This window comes from Phymastichus coffea, unplaced genomic scaffold (genome assembly GCF_024137745.1).
Source record: "Phymastichus coffea isolate CEN01 unplaced genomic scaffold, Cenicafe_Pcof_1.1 PCOF00016, whole genome shotgun sequence".
NCBI classification, from domain to species: Eukaryota; Metazoa; Arthropoda; class Insecta; order Hymenoptera; family Eulophidae; genus Phymastichus; species Phymastichus coffea.
Window position 1 is genome coordinate 1,155,310 of NW_026706827.1, and position 14,711 is coordinate 1,170,020.

Consider the following 14,711-nt stretch of genomic DNA (forward strand, 5'->3'; position numbering starts at 1 on the left):
TTTGTTGAAAACACATTCATTATTTTATATTATTGAAACCCACCATCGTAAACATTGAAAACAAAGTTTTTTTTCAAACTCGTTCAACGGAAGAATAAAACATTTTGATCGCCTCCTGTACGAAAATATTCCAACACAGTCAGATACGGTCAAAACAAATTTGTTTTTTTTTCTTATCACGCAGTAGTTCAATTATAATATGTATTACGAATCCGATATTTCGATATATTTATACAGCCGTCATTGACAATCTTTGAGATCTTAAATTTAATTATAATATAAGTACAGCGATGTATAACTGATTTTTTTTCATATTCATCGAGATGAGATAAACCTTGTTTTATACTTTATATTTTTTTCGGACATTGTAATGAAGTGTTTTTTTTTTCAAATAAATTTTGCAAATCAAAATATCTGCGAGATAATATTGACCGTTATAGGAAAAAAAAATAGCTTCTGCCGAACATGTATTTTTTTAAAATTAAAACTTTTTGAAAATCTCGCGCATGAAAGCATTCCAACAAAGTCAAATACGCGCGAAACAAATTGGTTTTTTTCTTATCGTACAGTAGTGTAAGAAAAAAAAGAGGCTTTGGCAATAGCATTCTGCCTGGAATATCTTTATATTTTTTTTTGTTAACGCAGCGATTTTTCTTTTCATATTCATCGAGATGAGATAAACCTTTTTTTATACTTTATATTTTTTTTCGTTTGCAAATCAAAAGATTTACAAGGTAATAATGACCGTTGTAGGAAAAAAGTATATATAGTTTATCTCGACGATTTTTTCTTTAGTGCGAATTTAGCGCAAATTTGAAAGAATGTATCATCTACAGAGTGAAACTATTTTTATAATTATCTTATAAGTATATAAGAAAAATTCCATCTCAATCGGACTTTTTTTCAAGATTATTTGAAAAAGAGTTTCAAAAAAGCACAGAAAAAAGAAAAAATAAATTATTTTGAACATTTCAAGCATGAAAGCAGAACAGCCACATGTAATTTTCGTTGCACAAATGCAATATGAAGTAAGATGGCATTTACTACGCTAAAACGTCTCGATTTTTCTGTTGTAACGTTTCAGTCTTCATTTTCTTCTTCATGAATCATATCTTCAAGGGTCAGCTTTTTTTTTCTAAAATGAAAAAAATAATCGCGATAAAAATATCTTCATATTGCGCTTATTCGACAATAATTAAAAATGTATATACTTTGCATTTCTTTTCCTTTTTTTCTCCAAATTAAATGGTGCTTGTCTCAACCATGCGCCACAGCTTGTACCTGCTGCATCGAATGTATAGCCCTGATGTTTGTGTGCTTCCACAGCAATATCTTCAAGAGCATAAGGTAAAAGATAAATGCTGTAGATGTTTGATGCACAATATTCTAATAAATACATACCTCTGATAATTTTCCAGATTTTCTGTGCAGAAAAATTAATTTTCGTGTTGCTCATGCCGAGAAATGTAAAGTAAGAGCCAACTTTGTCACTCACAGTTCGACTGAGCATGGTGTGAACACGCCTATGCCCGGTAGGTCCGCCAAGATCGCGCAAAAATTCGGTCTAGAAATATAAGATAAAAATGTATTCACTTAAAAATTGAAGTATACTTCAATATTACTTTAAGTGAAAATACGTTGAAAGACTTACAACTGCGGCAGCGTATGCTTCATTCTCTAATTTGGTTTCATTTTCTTTGAAGTGTCTCAAAGATGTGGCTGGAAAATCTTCTCTAACTTTATCTAGTTTGTAGGCTGAAGACGCCGGAGAAGATGTATATGCAAGTGCAGAATTATTTCCTGCAATTGCTTGAAATTTTAAATCCTCCGAAATACGATGATGATTACGACAAACCTCTTGGACACCAACTGCAAGCATATAATTTTTCGTTATTGTTTATAAATTATAAATCAAGACACCAAGACACTCTGACGAGTGAAAAGTACACCTCGTCTATAGTAATCAATATATATAAAATTGGAACATAAAACTTACGCAAAGTACACTTAAACATCTCGTCTGAATTCATAGCATTGAGATCGTTTTCGTCTATGTTTAAAAAATCTTTCGGCGAAAAGTCCTCCTTTACTGTTGAGTTGGCCATGTGAATATCACTTGAAATCCTTAGTGAGTTCTTATCTTTTTCAAGATCTTTTTCTTTCTTGTCAATAAACTCGCATGCCAAGGCATATGTTTCTGAAAAATATTGAAAATGTTTATAAGCATTGGTAATTATTTGCAATCAACATTTCTGTGGCTTCCCGGCATAACCAGACATCTGGTTTTTCGCGATTTCAAGTTGTCCCTTTTTCAAATACGAATAAAATATTAATGATTGGCGAATTGCATTCAGAAAGTTTTTCTAAGGGTTCCTATTATTAGTAATTAAGACTAAAAATCAATTCCATAAACGAAATGTTAATTATAGATGTTCTATTCGTACTTAAAAATGAGATAACTTGAAATCGCGAAAAACCAGATGTCCGGTTATGCCAGGAAACCACAGATTTTTATTTCTCAATTGTAATTTTCAAAAGTAGAAAATAAGTTGAAAAAAAGTTTATTGTAGCTAATTCAAATTGAGGAAATGAAATCAATTGATTTGTTCAAGTGGATTACCTGCAGAATCGATGAATTGCTTGATACTTATGGTTCTCCAGTCGTCACAAGGTTTTACACGTTGAACAATGTAATTGCGTACAAGATTTTTTGATTCATCGGGAGGCCAACGGGTAGTCGTTTTATCTTTGGATACCCAGATGGATGGAACCACCGTTAGATCGCGCCACTTCAACAATTGAACAATGTTCTAAGGTTTGCCTTAAAAAAAAGACGTTTTATAAATAAATGTTATAAAAGCAAAGAATAAATGATTCTTTTCATAACATTATTAAAAACGGGAGCAATTAGAGAAGATAGTAGTTGTGAGAAATGAACGTGTACATACCTTCAGTGGTACTTTCACTTTTGGATAAATCCTCGTTACTTGTAGATTTTTGTTGACCCGATGGTGCTTGAGATGTATGAAAAGCTTCTTCATTTTCAAGTGTTTCAAGTGGTCCTTTGGGTGAATCTTGAGTCTCAGCCAGAACATTGGTAATTTCATCCATATTTTCCTCTTCAAGCGCAATGGTACCATCACCAACAGCGTTGTCCTGTATGTTATCAAATTCATCTTTCTTCTTGTGCAAGAGATCATCTAAACATTGGAATACATGCATTGCAATATGAAAAATTATTAAGAACTTTGTTGTTAAAAACATGCAATACAATTTACACAAAAGATTTTTTAGAATTTAGTGAAATATTCTAAAGTTGAGTTGAATATTAGAAAATGGTTATATACAATTTTCAACATTATTTTTATAATTGTACGTCATCAAAATTATTTATTTCTTAATAGAGAACAATTTCCAACTTATACCTTCATTCATCGAGTCGCCATCCTCCATCGATTCATTGTTAGTTGCAAAGCTTGCCTCTACAGAATTAGAATTTGTTGAAGAATTAAGTGTATCTAAATATCTAAATAAATATCATGATTAAAGATTATATTCTAGAAGGCAAACAATAAAAAAAAATTTTATTTCAAGGCATATATTCTAATGTGAACATTAAAAAATTACTCGATTACTAAATCGTTGATGTATTTTATCAATCTTCAATTTTTATTTAGCATATATTATTTTGGAGAATTATGATAATTAATTTAAAAAAAAATAGTTTTAACGATGAGACTTATGAAAAAAGCGATTATAGAAATAACATTATTTTGGAATATTATCAAGTGTTGATAAATAAATATTATGTAAACTCACGAGGTTTAAAGATTTGGTCTTGCGGCACGCGGGGCGGCGTCTCCTCAGGCACGTTTGATCCATCATTTTCGCCGGTACGGTCACTTGATTCGTCTGATTCAGAATCGGACGAATCAACTTCAGCATCGTATACGTAATCGTCGTGCTTCTTTCGTTTTCGATTCCTCTTGGACTTCAATGTCAACCTTTCTTGCGCTTCCTTCATTTGACGATCGTACTTTGCGTCAATATCAGTGCAGTTTTCATCCGAAGAAGCTATTTTTTCTTTGGCTTTAGCTTCTAGCAATGTGTCTATGAAAGAAATAAATATTGAATTAAGTACATTTACGAGAAGGTGAGAAATAAAAATGCAGTTACAATATTCTCATTTCATGGTCTCTCGCGTTGAAAACTCCACTCTTTGATGGCGATATGTTATCGGTAGTTAATGAGTGTTAAACTTTGTTTGCAACGCGTTTACGAAGTTTTATCAAAATAATCCTTATGGGGCGACTATATACCTATGCTATTGAGAAGTTAAATTGAACTTTATTGGTATACAATGTTAATCATTTGCGAGAATAAAAAAATTTGATTTCAATGACATCGAAGAAAAGCTTATATCTTTGATTTTAAATTCTCGAGTTTTGAAAATTACGTTACACGGACTTACAATTCATTGCACTCGAGTGAGTGTGTGTGTAAGCCAAACGGCATGTAAATTTAATTTGAGTTACTCGACACGAAGGAGAAAGAGATAGAGAAAGAGAGAAGCACGAGAGTATTTGTTTTCCTCTGAGAGCAATAAACATACAAAAACACGTAAATGAAGTGAGAATTATCCGAACAAAATCGGGTGAAAAACGAGATAATATACATTTTGTACAAACCTTGTTTATTTCATTAAAATTGTTTAAATCGAATCGCATTTATCAAATGATAAGCATTTTATGCTCATTGAACGGTAAAAACATATAAGTGCATTGATAATTTTTTTATTTTATTCGGTATTTTTTTTCAATTGAACTAAATACAATATTCGAATAAAATTATTAAAAAAAATTCACATCGTAAACGAAAGTAACTTACAGTAAAAAAAATTTTATTATAAAATATTCAAAAACCGGATATTGTTGACGTTCCGCGTACATAAAAAAATTGCAAAATTTTTAACAATCCTTTTAGGTTTTTCGCACGTCCAGAGACGTGTGGCTATATAGAAAAATATGAGCATCTCTTTTCTTTTTTTTTTGCTTTTTTTTTCTGCGTAAATAGTCGCAGACACGCGACACTTATATATACGTGGAAAAAATCGTAAAGCTTTGGCCACGCGAGGCGACTCCACGTGTTGCAAGCAAGCGTTATATGCGTCCTGTTAGACGAGAGAGAAATAAAAAAATCGACTTTTGAAATGAGGGTGAAGGAAGTTGATTTTCCCTTTTTTTTCTTCTTTTCTTATTTAAACATTTTTGTATCCTAGCTTACAAATGATTTATAATACATCGTCCAACGAATTCGACTCTTTTCAAATTATTTATATAAAAAGTTTTTATGTCGACTATCCATTTTTCTTAAAAAAAAATAAAAATAAAGTATATTTGTTAAACAATGAAAACTTCTAAATCACTATCGCGTACTCCCAAAAGACTTAAGATTGCAGCTAGTCGTATGTGCAACGATCGATTTCCCACTCAACTCACGAAAAAGCATCGCGCATCGGATACTGAATTTCATTCGACAGCGTAAAGCATAGATAACAAACTCCAAACAGCCGAAAAAAAAAATAATAAACTCACCGGCAGTTCCAAGAATTTCCACACAGTACGTAGGCCATGAATTCTTGCTTGCTGACCTTTTCTCTATCATCGCCTGTATTTCATACTCGCTTTTCTTGTTTGGCCACGAGCATTTAACAATTTGTTCACTCTCTTCTGCATCTTCATCTTGTTCTTTTAACCAATTTTCTGGTACTGTGGTGATTTCCGATGATTTGACAAATTTCACTACTTTCAGTTTGATTTTTTTCTTCATACCACTTTCCCTTTCACTTTCCATCTTTCACACGTTACCACTACCGTTTTATTTATAGAAATAAGTTCTTTAACAATTAAGAGCGAATTAAGCGAAGAAACTTTTACTTGGCTGACTAGGTATATACGACAAAACGCGATTGAAGACCGGTAGGCGCAAGCACGCTGGCACGCACGCTGCTACATCGCTGAGAGATATATGAGAGACAAACACAACCGGCAGGCGGCAAAAATGGCGGTGAGTGATCCCCTCTTTCTTCCCGTTGCTCCGGTACATACATCGACTATCTGAGTCTGAGCTCCGTATACACACCAGCACCAGTATAGCGGCTGCCGTTGTGTTGCGATGTCTCACTGCCTTGCTCTGATCGGCGTTGACTAGCTCGCTTCTCGCTTAGCTTAGATTTTGTGAAGCACGTAAACTTGGCAACAACGCAAGTTACGTTTAGATTCGCCTATGCATGGATTTGCCTAACTGGTGCGGTTGCCAAATCTCGTACCACGCACGCACAAGAGTATTACTCGGAATTGTTGGCATGTGAAATCCACCACAAAAAACTTTTTTCATTTTGGCCTTTGTGTATGTACGTACCTCCGGAGTGATTTTTGGAAGTATCGGAGCAGTACATATCATACGACTTCGTTAAATTCTATGGTTCTCGGACCTGTGTCATCTGTGCAAGCCTTTTTGCAAAATAAAAATCTTAGGGTAATAGTATAAAATTACAACACTTTCTTATTTGATTCAATAGCATTCATAACCTACAAATGTGCGTAATTTTATAATTGGTGTTTGCACTGACATTCTATTTTGAATTACATGCTGGAACGAAGCAAGGTGTTTTGAATTGACTCAGTATTGAGTATTAGTATCAATGAGATTTATATGTGATACCTAAAAAGATATTCAGATAATAACATTAGATATTTTTCAACTACAAATTCAGTGACAATTTCAATGAATTTATTTCTTTATTGCTTTTTCAACCATAATTTTAAGCTATAACGATAGTTATATCAGTTATTTATATGAAATGCTTATACTATGATCCATCATTAGTTATTTTATTCAATTTTTTTTATAGTTGACAAGACATATTGATTAATATGTGAGGTTTCAACTACTTGTGGAAGAAATGTTGATATAATATGCTAGGAGTCCTGATACAATAACAGAGTGTCACATTTTGGACTTTGAACCAAGGGAGTCAAGAAGTTGAAGATCCAGCTGAAAGACCATGGTACTTATAAATTTATAAGTAAGAAATAACTTGATCTCACGATTGTTTCAAAGGCAATCAGTAAGTTTGATACTTGCACGATGAATTTTTTAATTATATTAGATTATGTTGACCTGCATACGTCATTATAACATTAGTCATTTATCTTTACTAATACTATGTTTTGGGTTTCACATTACATATGGATATATAACATAAAACATACAAACTTATATTGATCCATAGTTCAATCAATAATATTATATTTTCAGTTATGAATTGACTCTATTAAGCAACTAACGACCTTTGCCTTGGCTTTGGGCATGAGAAGAACTCAATACGAGCTCATTTCTTTCTCGACAGAGACAGTCTAGCACAATGATCATGAAGTTCTTCTATGTGGTGGACTGCTGTATAGTTAGGATAATTTTCATCGCTTGGTGATAGACCAGAATATATGCATTATTTCTAAGTAAGTAATCATACCAAAAATTCATTGAAAAATTTTCAATGATAGCTCAATCTCATTTTCAAGTATCTTATTAATTTGTTTTTTTTTGCATACTCCACAGGGACATCTTCAATTGAAACTGCTATCAATTACGCAATTAATTTACACACAAGATGAACAAGGTATTTATTAATTTTTTTCTGAGAGATAGGCAATTAATATGATGGGTTTTTAGTTATAATTTCTACATTATTTTCTCACATTGAAGGATGGAAATTGAAGTCCTTCATGTAGGATTATCAAATTTGTACACTGATTCTATTTTATACTGCAAAGTCAATTGTACCAATATATTTCTGTTCAACTTTATCATATTAATTTGACTGTCTTTTTTTATTGAAAATGTTCCATGCGTATACTACTTTGACCATAGTAGTTGTTTGAGTGCTCATTTTCATCGATGAAATTAAGCTTATAAAGCCACCTAAAATTTGTCACCGAAACCAACCTTCAATTAAAATAAGCCATTAAATGTTCAAATGAGGTTGACTATTTATCAAACTTTCAGATTAAAATTATATTTGATGGTTTATTTTAGTGGGAGATAGGTGTCGATGACAATTTTTATTTGAATTTAGTAAGGTTGGTTTGATCGAACAAAATGAGCCTTTAATAAAATATTTTGGTCAAAGTAGTATGCGGATGGAACTTTTATAACAAACTGAAAAAAAGCAGTTTGATCTGTTTATTAGGTGAACATAAACTAAGAAAAAATTATAGCAAAAACACAAAATTATCGTTTTTTTATGTACAATATGTAGACAAAGTTTCAAAATCTTTGGTCTAAAAAGAAAAAAATTAAATTTACTCTGGATATCCACCTTATAAGTTTCATATTTATATCAGTCATTGAATTCTGAACATATTATATTAAAATTGAAGAGTATTCAAAAATCACCATCGCGATTTGTTTGCCAAAGAACTTTTTTTGCTGCTACATATAGAGAACGTCGAAAGTGTTATTACAGAAAAAAGTGGTGGCGTTTCTTTCTATTAAATATCCATAAGGATATTTAATAGTGTGTGTGTGTGTGTGTATGTATGTAAATGACTTTCGCATCATCTTGGCGAACCTATTAGAGTAATTGCTTCATTTGTTTTTCTAATCTATTGGATTGTGTGGTGGGTCGGTGGGAAAAAAGATTTATCGTGTTATAGTGAGTAGAAAAAATTTTATAGTCATTTTTCGACAATGAAGTATCGCAAAAAATTTTCGGGTTTTGGTGACTCAAATTTGGTTGTACCTTGTAGCGATTATTTTTGCTTTTATTCTTCCAATTTTTTGTTTATTATTTGAATTTTCATTTAAGTAATCGGGAGACACAAGAATCATCCAGTTTGACTGATTAGAAAATTTTTTAGAGTCACTCAACTGGAACGTCGTTTTTTTCTGAATTTCTTGTTTTTCGTTCAATTTTGTACCAGTCACCGTTGCGAATCTATGCTTGCTAGGGATTTGAAACATTTTCCATTCTCTTCTTTGAATGCTGAAAGTAGCCCGGAAAACAGCCAAATTTAAAATAACTGCATTTGTCAACATTGAAGTTATTTGAAAAATGGGTAGCAACGATTATAAAAGAGTACCGTTTTTGACGCTTTACCAGGAAGCACTCCGCCAATGCAGTGAATCCTACAAAGCCTGTCAATGTTTGATACTCTATAAACCCTTAAAAATAGTAAAATTTCGAGGTGTTTGCACATTTGAGTGAGATTTACGTGTTCAAAGAGCTCTGCGAAGGTCAAATTGTGATGAAAAATAAAACTGAATATGTTTTTCGATGTATTTTGAGCCGTAGAATTCAAATCTGAAATCAGATTTACGCTATCTTTTTTTAGTTTTTCTGTAAATTTGAAAAAACGACGAAAATTCATAAAAAGTTGATTTTACTTGAATTTATTCAATAAGAAATTTTGTATTTTACGGAGTTTCCGACTTTGATAGGCTCTGTAGGGCTCAAAATTAGGAATAAAAAATAAATGAGGTATGGTTTTTGATGTATTTTGAGTCATAGAATTCGAATCTGAAGTCAGATTTTCGCTATCGTTTTTTTGTTTTTCATATAATTTAAAAAAACCATGAAAAGTTAAGTTTTTCTTTGGTCTTTTTTTTTAACTTTTATTAAGGAAAAAAGGTTGTCACACGGGCGAGCCGTTGTGGGCACATGGATTTTCTGGTTCCATATTTGATGTAGAATAAGAAAATCATATTTGTAAGGCGTGCACTCGATTTGACTTTTTTCAAAAACTGTCCCGAATTATGAGGCATTTTTTGTGGAATTGCTCATATGTGCGCTAAAAAAATCTGAAATTGCCTAAAGATTTCTTTTTTTTTATGTACTAACATAGAAAAAATCGCCGGCGAAATTGGTGAACTCACCTGCGCACCGATTATTAAAAAATTGGTGGAATTGCTCACTATATAAATTTTATATTATGTTTACGAGAACACATCTCGTGAAGCGAACCACACAGAATATTGTGATTTGGCCAAAGAATAGCTTATTAGTCTAAAAACAACATGTTTAAGTTTTGTGCATATCGAGAATGGCCTTTTAGAAAATTATGTTTTTTTTTTTCAATTTTTCCGGTCTTTCGGAAAATTTAGCAAAGATATTGGAACTTCGAAAACAGCATCTTGAAGCTGATTGGAATTCCGACATTGTGAAAAAAAATCTACCCGATACAATGAATGCGCCGAAATGGCGGCCAACCGAATAAACTGCATAGTCTTAAAAACGATTCTTAACAATCAGATCTTAAAAACGATTTTACGATGTATACTTTGAAATGACACTATAGGGCTAAAAGGGAAAATCACACGTATCTCAGAATTATACATAGAATGTGATATAATAGTTGTATGAAAATCGAAATCCACTTCATTAAGAGGATGGCGTATCAAACCCTAACCTCAAAATTTCGTAGATTCCATTATACGTAATTAATTTACAATTTTCTTGAATTGTTGGAATTTAATAATAATCTATAGATTATTCGTCATCCGGGATGACTTTAATAATCAATCCGAAGTGAATATTGGTGGAATAACAGCGATTTCAAAATTACGCAGCGTAGAGAGCCCTCCGAAATAGGTCTCCGTCGATTTTGTTTTTCTCGCTCAATTTTTACTTTTTGACAAATTTGAAAGTCATCCCGGATAGTTTATGACCTTGAGAATACAGAAAGACCAATTTTTTAAATCTAAATTACAAACTGTTGATGTATAACGACTTCCTGCAAAGCTTAAATTGGTTACGCCATCCTCTTAATAAATACATAGATGATATTGTGTACAATTAAACAAGATTATACTTTGGCATTTCAGGTGGCTCAATAACGGAGTAAGCGCTCGATTAACGATAGGATGTACACAAAAAGGCACAAAAGAAGACTCGTACAAAATAGAACTGAGAAGAATATGGAAGTAATAAAGAAATTCATCAAGAAATGTGTTGATAATAGAAATGATTATAGCAATGTAGCTGATACTCAGTCATCAACTACGCAGATACAAGAAAAAACTGATGAAGTTTACTTGATTAGCAACGAAATCATTGACCCTATCAAGAATAGTAATGAAACTCTAACTAGCAATTTTCATACGAAGATACTCGGCTGTGAAACCATTGCTGACAAATTTACAAATGATGAATGGTACGACTGTATCGACGAAGATATAATAATGAAAGACACTGAATTTGAATACCGGTATAGCGATTGTGAGGATAGCGGGTACAGCGATTGCGAATCGAGTGATGTTTGTGAGGCCGACGATCCTAGTAGTTCAGTTAATTATAAATTTAATGTCACGAATACTTTATCTGATAATAATTCAAAGAGCGAAAATATCGGTAATGTGTCTGATCAATTAAAAACTCTACTTCCTGAATGGGTCATTGACAATAATATAACACAAACAGCTTTCACAGACCTTTTGCACCGACTGCGTCGAGATGTTCCTTCACTGAAATTACCATTAGATTCAAGAACTTTACTTAAAACTCCTGAACATACAGAAATTTACAAAATAAATGGAGGCGAATACTGCCATTTTGGATTATCTTCATGTTTAGAAAAAATTGCACTAGATAGAAGATTATTAAAGATTGAACAAAAAACCATAGATCTATTAATCAACGTCGACGGAGCTCCAATGGGAAAAAGTACTGCAAAAACGTTATGGCCTATATTGTGCTCGGATAAGCTAGGAAAAAATGTTTATATTGTAGGCATCTTTAATGGATGTTCCAAACCTGAAGATTCTGATGAATTCTTGAAATTTTTTATAGAAGAAGCGAAGAATTTTGTTAATAATGGTATCACCATATTGAAAACGCATTATAATGTAATCATTGATGGCATAATTTGCGACGCCCCCGCAAAAGCCTATATATTGGGAGTGAAATGCCATTCAGGCTATTCTAGTTGCACGAAATGTGAAATTGTTGGTCAAATGAAGAAATGCGTTTGTTTTCCAGGAGGGATTTCGACTTTAAGAGAAGATGCCAAATTCAATGAGTTTGCCTATTCCGATGAAGACAAAAAAAAAATTATCAATTAAAAAAATCAAGTTTATCAAAAATACCTAAACTAGGTCTAGTATCTCAAGTCCCTTTGGACCCGATGGACTTGGTATTTTTGGGTGTCTGTCGCAAATTATTTTTGATTTGGTTGTTCGCGCGACTTTCTTGTAAACTTCCAGCATATGTAATTAATCGCATTTCTGCTGCAATGATCACATTAGCCGATTATATTCCATACGAGTTCGCCAGGAAACCACGAAGTTTCAAAGATATTAAATTCTTTAAAGCCACAGAATGGAGACAAATCTTGTTATACATTGGTATAATTGTTTTGAAAGATAATGTATCTCCTGCTATCTACAACCATTTTGTAGTTCTACACGTTGCTATAAGTATATTCAGTAATCCATTGATGTGTAAATATAATTCTTGGATCGATTATGGTGAAAAATTGCTGTGTATGTTTGTTCCTACATTTCAAAAGCTTTATGGTCGCCGTTATGTATCTCATAATGTGCATGGTTTGTATCACTTAGCTAATGACGTACGAAGATACGGAGAATTGGATACATTTTCAGCCTTCAGGTTTGAAAACTTTATTGGACGAATAAAAAATCTAATCCGCAATGGGAATCGGCCCTTACAACAAATATCGCGCAGAATAACTGAAATCGAAAATCGAAAGAGTAAAGAATTTTACATGTGCAATGACAATATTCCGATTTTTAAACAACAACATCATACAGGTCCTGTAGCAGACCAACCTACAGATGTATTACAGTACAAAGTTGGGATATTCGACACATTCAAGATAAATTGTGATGATGATAAAAACAGCTACGTCTATGTCAATCATCAGCACGTAGTTAAAGTTTTGAATATTGTATGCAACAACAAAGATTACTGCATCGTTGGAAAGAAATTGGATATTCTAGGGCCTGTATATACGCAGCCTCTGTCTTCTAGTCAACTAGGAATTAATGTTGTACAGAAAAACGACAGCGCGTCTCCTGAATGTTGGAAAATTGATGATATTACAGCCAAAGTGTTAATATTACCATACAAGCAAGTTAAAGTAGTTTTTCCGATTCTACACACACTACGCAATAAAAAGGAATAAAATTTCTTTGACTGTTACAGTGATTTGATTGTATAAAGCTGCTGCTATTTGTAAAATCATACCGCGCGACTTATAGAGAAAAACATCCGCGTTCTTGTACTTGTATTATAATTAATCTCGATGAATATGAAAAAAAATCAGTCATACATCGCTGTACTTGTATTATAATTAAATTTAAGATCTTAAAGATTGTCAATGACGGCTGTATAAATATATCGAAATATCGGATTCGTAATACATATTATAATTGAACTACTGCGTGATAAGAAAAAAAAACAAATTTGTTTTGACCGTATCTGACTGTGTTGGAATATTTTCGTACAGGAGGCGATCAAAATGTTTTATTCTTCCGTTGAACGAGTTTGAAAAAAAACTTTGTTTTCAATGTTTACGATGGTGGGTTTCAATAATATAAAATAATGAATGTGTTTTCAACAAAATTTAGCTTTTAATTGCCGTGTTTTTTCATTACAAGCTGAACAAAAAAATCTTTAGTAGTTTATTTGCGGCCGCGGATTTTTTTTCAAACTGTTCGGCCAATAATCATGAAAAAAAAGTCCGATTAAAATTGAATTCTTCTTACATATAAGATGATTATAAAAATAGTTTCACTTTATAGATGACACATTCCTTCAAATTAGCTCTACATTCATGCTTGACAAAAAAATTATTGTACTTTTTACTTGAAAAAAAAACACGTTCGAGAGAAACTATGTGTTTTTTTCCTATAATGGTCAATATTATTTCGTAGATATTTTGATTTTGAAACGTTTTTTTTTTGTAAAAAAAGTACCACCCTATCCGAAAAAAATATAAAATACTAAAAAAGGTGTATCTCATCTCGATGAATATGAAAAAAAAAATTTGTTTCACACCGCTGCGTTGACAAAAAAAAATCGACGAACGTATATCAGACTCAATGTGATTTTTTGCGTAAGAAATCCAAGTGCATAAAGCCACTTTGCGCAATTTTAATTTTGTGTAGAGCTTAATATAATGAAAAAGCGTAACCAAAAAAAAAAGCCTAAGATTGTTGCCTTGCGAGATTAATGAAAATGTTGATATTAAGAATAAGACGATATTATCAAATTGTTCTGCTTTGTACGTATTATTAAGATTATAAGTTGTTTGTAAACTAAATAATGTAACATTTTGTTCATCGAAAAATAAAACAAGATTTTGAAAAAAAAATTCAAAATTATACTCATTACATATGCATAAACGAAAAATGATTTTTTTATATTTTTTTCATTAATGTTTTGGTGATGTCCTGGAGCCGTTGCTGGAACATTGAGGAAATGTTGCTACAATGTTTCGCAGTTGATTCCTGTAGATCGATATGTTGCCACAATGTTTCAAGAAGGTTGCTAACAAGTTGGAACTAACATCTTCTGGAACAGGGAGATTGTTGTCAACGTGTTGTATCGTCGTTATGACAATGTTGCGTGACCGCGCTTTTGCAACATTGCAGTAACATTACTACAACAAAGCCATCGATCGCGTCAAATT

At 32.3% G+C, this 14,711-nt stretch overlaps 2 protein-coding genes across 3 annotated transcripts; one reads left to right on the forward strand and one right to left on the reverse strand.

The window, feature by feature from the left end:
• Nucleotides 1–1,431: 1,431 nt before the first annotated feature.
• Nucleotides 1,432–5,853, reverse strand: LOC131675098 (uncharacterized). Its single transcript, XM_058953943.1, has 6 exons — nt 5,595–5,853; nt 3,820–4,110; nt 3,426–3,482; nt 2,949–3,200; nt 2,621–2,821; nt 1,432–2,197 (listed from the first exon to the last, which is right to left on the reverse strand). The coding sequence occupies exons 1-5, from the start codon at nt 5,851–5,853 to the stop codon at nt 2,811–2,813; spliced, it is 870 nt and encodes a 289-aa protein (XP_058809926.1). The 3' UTR covers nt 1,432–2,197; nt 2,621–2,810.
• Nucleotides 5,854–6,169: 316 nt separating this feature from the next.
• On the forward strand, nt 6,170–14,373 carry LOC131675078 (uncharacterized). 2 transcript variants are annotated; one of them, XM_058953924.1, is made up of 5 exons: nt 6,170–6,537; nt 6,914–7,129; nt 7,321–7,520; nt 7,621–7,681; nt 10,885–14,373. In XM_058953924.1, the coding sequence occupies exon 5, from the start codon at nt 10,924–10,926 to the stop codon at nt 12,118–12,120; it is 1,197 nt and encodes a 398-aa protein (XP_058809907.1). In that variant the 5' UTR covers nt 6,170–6,537; nt 6,914–7,129; nt 7,321–7,520; nt 7,621–7,681; nt 10,885–10,923; the 3' UTR covers nt 12,121–14,373. The 2 variants fall into 2 exon arrangements, with proteins under 2 accessions (XP_058809907.1, XP_058809906.1); XM_058953923.1 differs by having other exon boundaries at nt 6,914–7,069.
• Nucleotides 14,374–14,711: the final 338 nt, after the last annotated feature.

Bases quoted from the DNA above. Each gene is read 5' to 3' on its own strand.
- LOC131675098 (XM_058953943.1), bottom strand. From the start codon at position 5,853: ATGGAAAGTGAAAGGGAAAGTGGTATGAAGAAAAAAATCAAACTGAAA. The intron at 4,111-5,594 runs GTGAGTTTATTA...TTTCTTTCATAG, and splicing joins GGAAATTCTTGGAACTGCCG to ACACATTGCTAGAAGCTAAA. The intron at 3,201-3,425 runs GTATAAGTTGGA...TCCAATGTTTAG, and splicing joins TGGCGACTCGATGAATGAAG to ATGATCTCTTGCACAAGAAG.
- LOC131675078 (XM_058953924.1), top strand. From the start codon at position 10,924: ATGTACACAAAAAGGCACAAAAGAAGACTCGTACAAAATAGAACTGAG.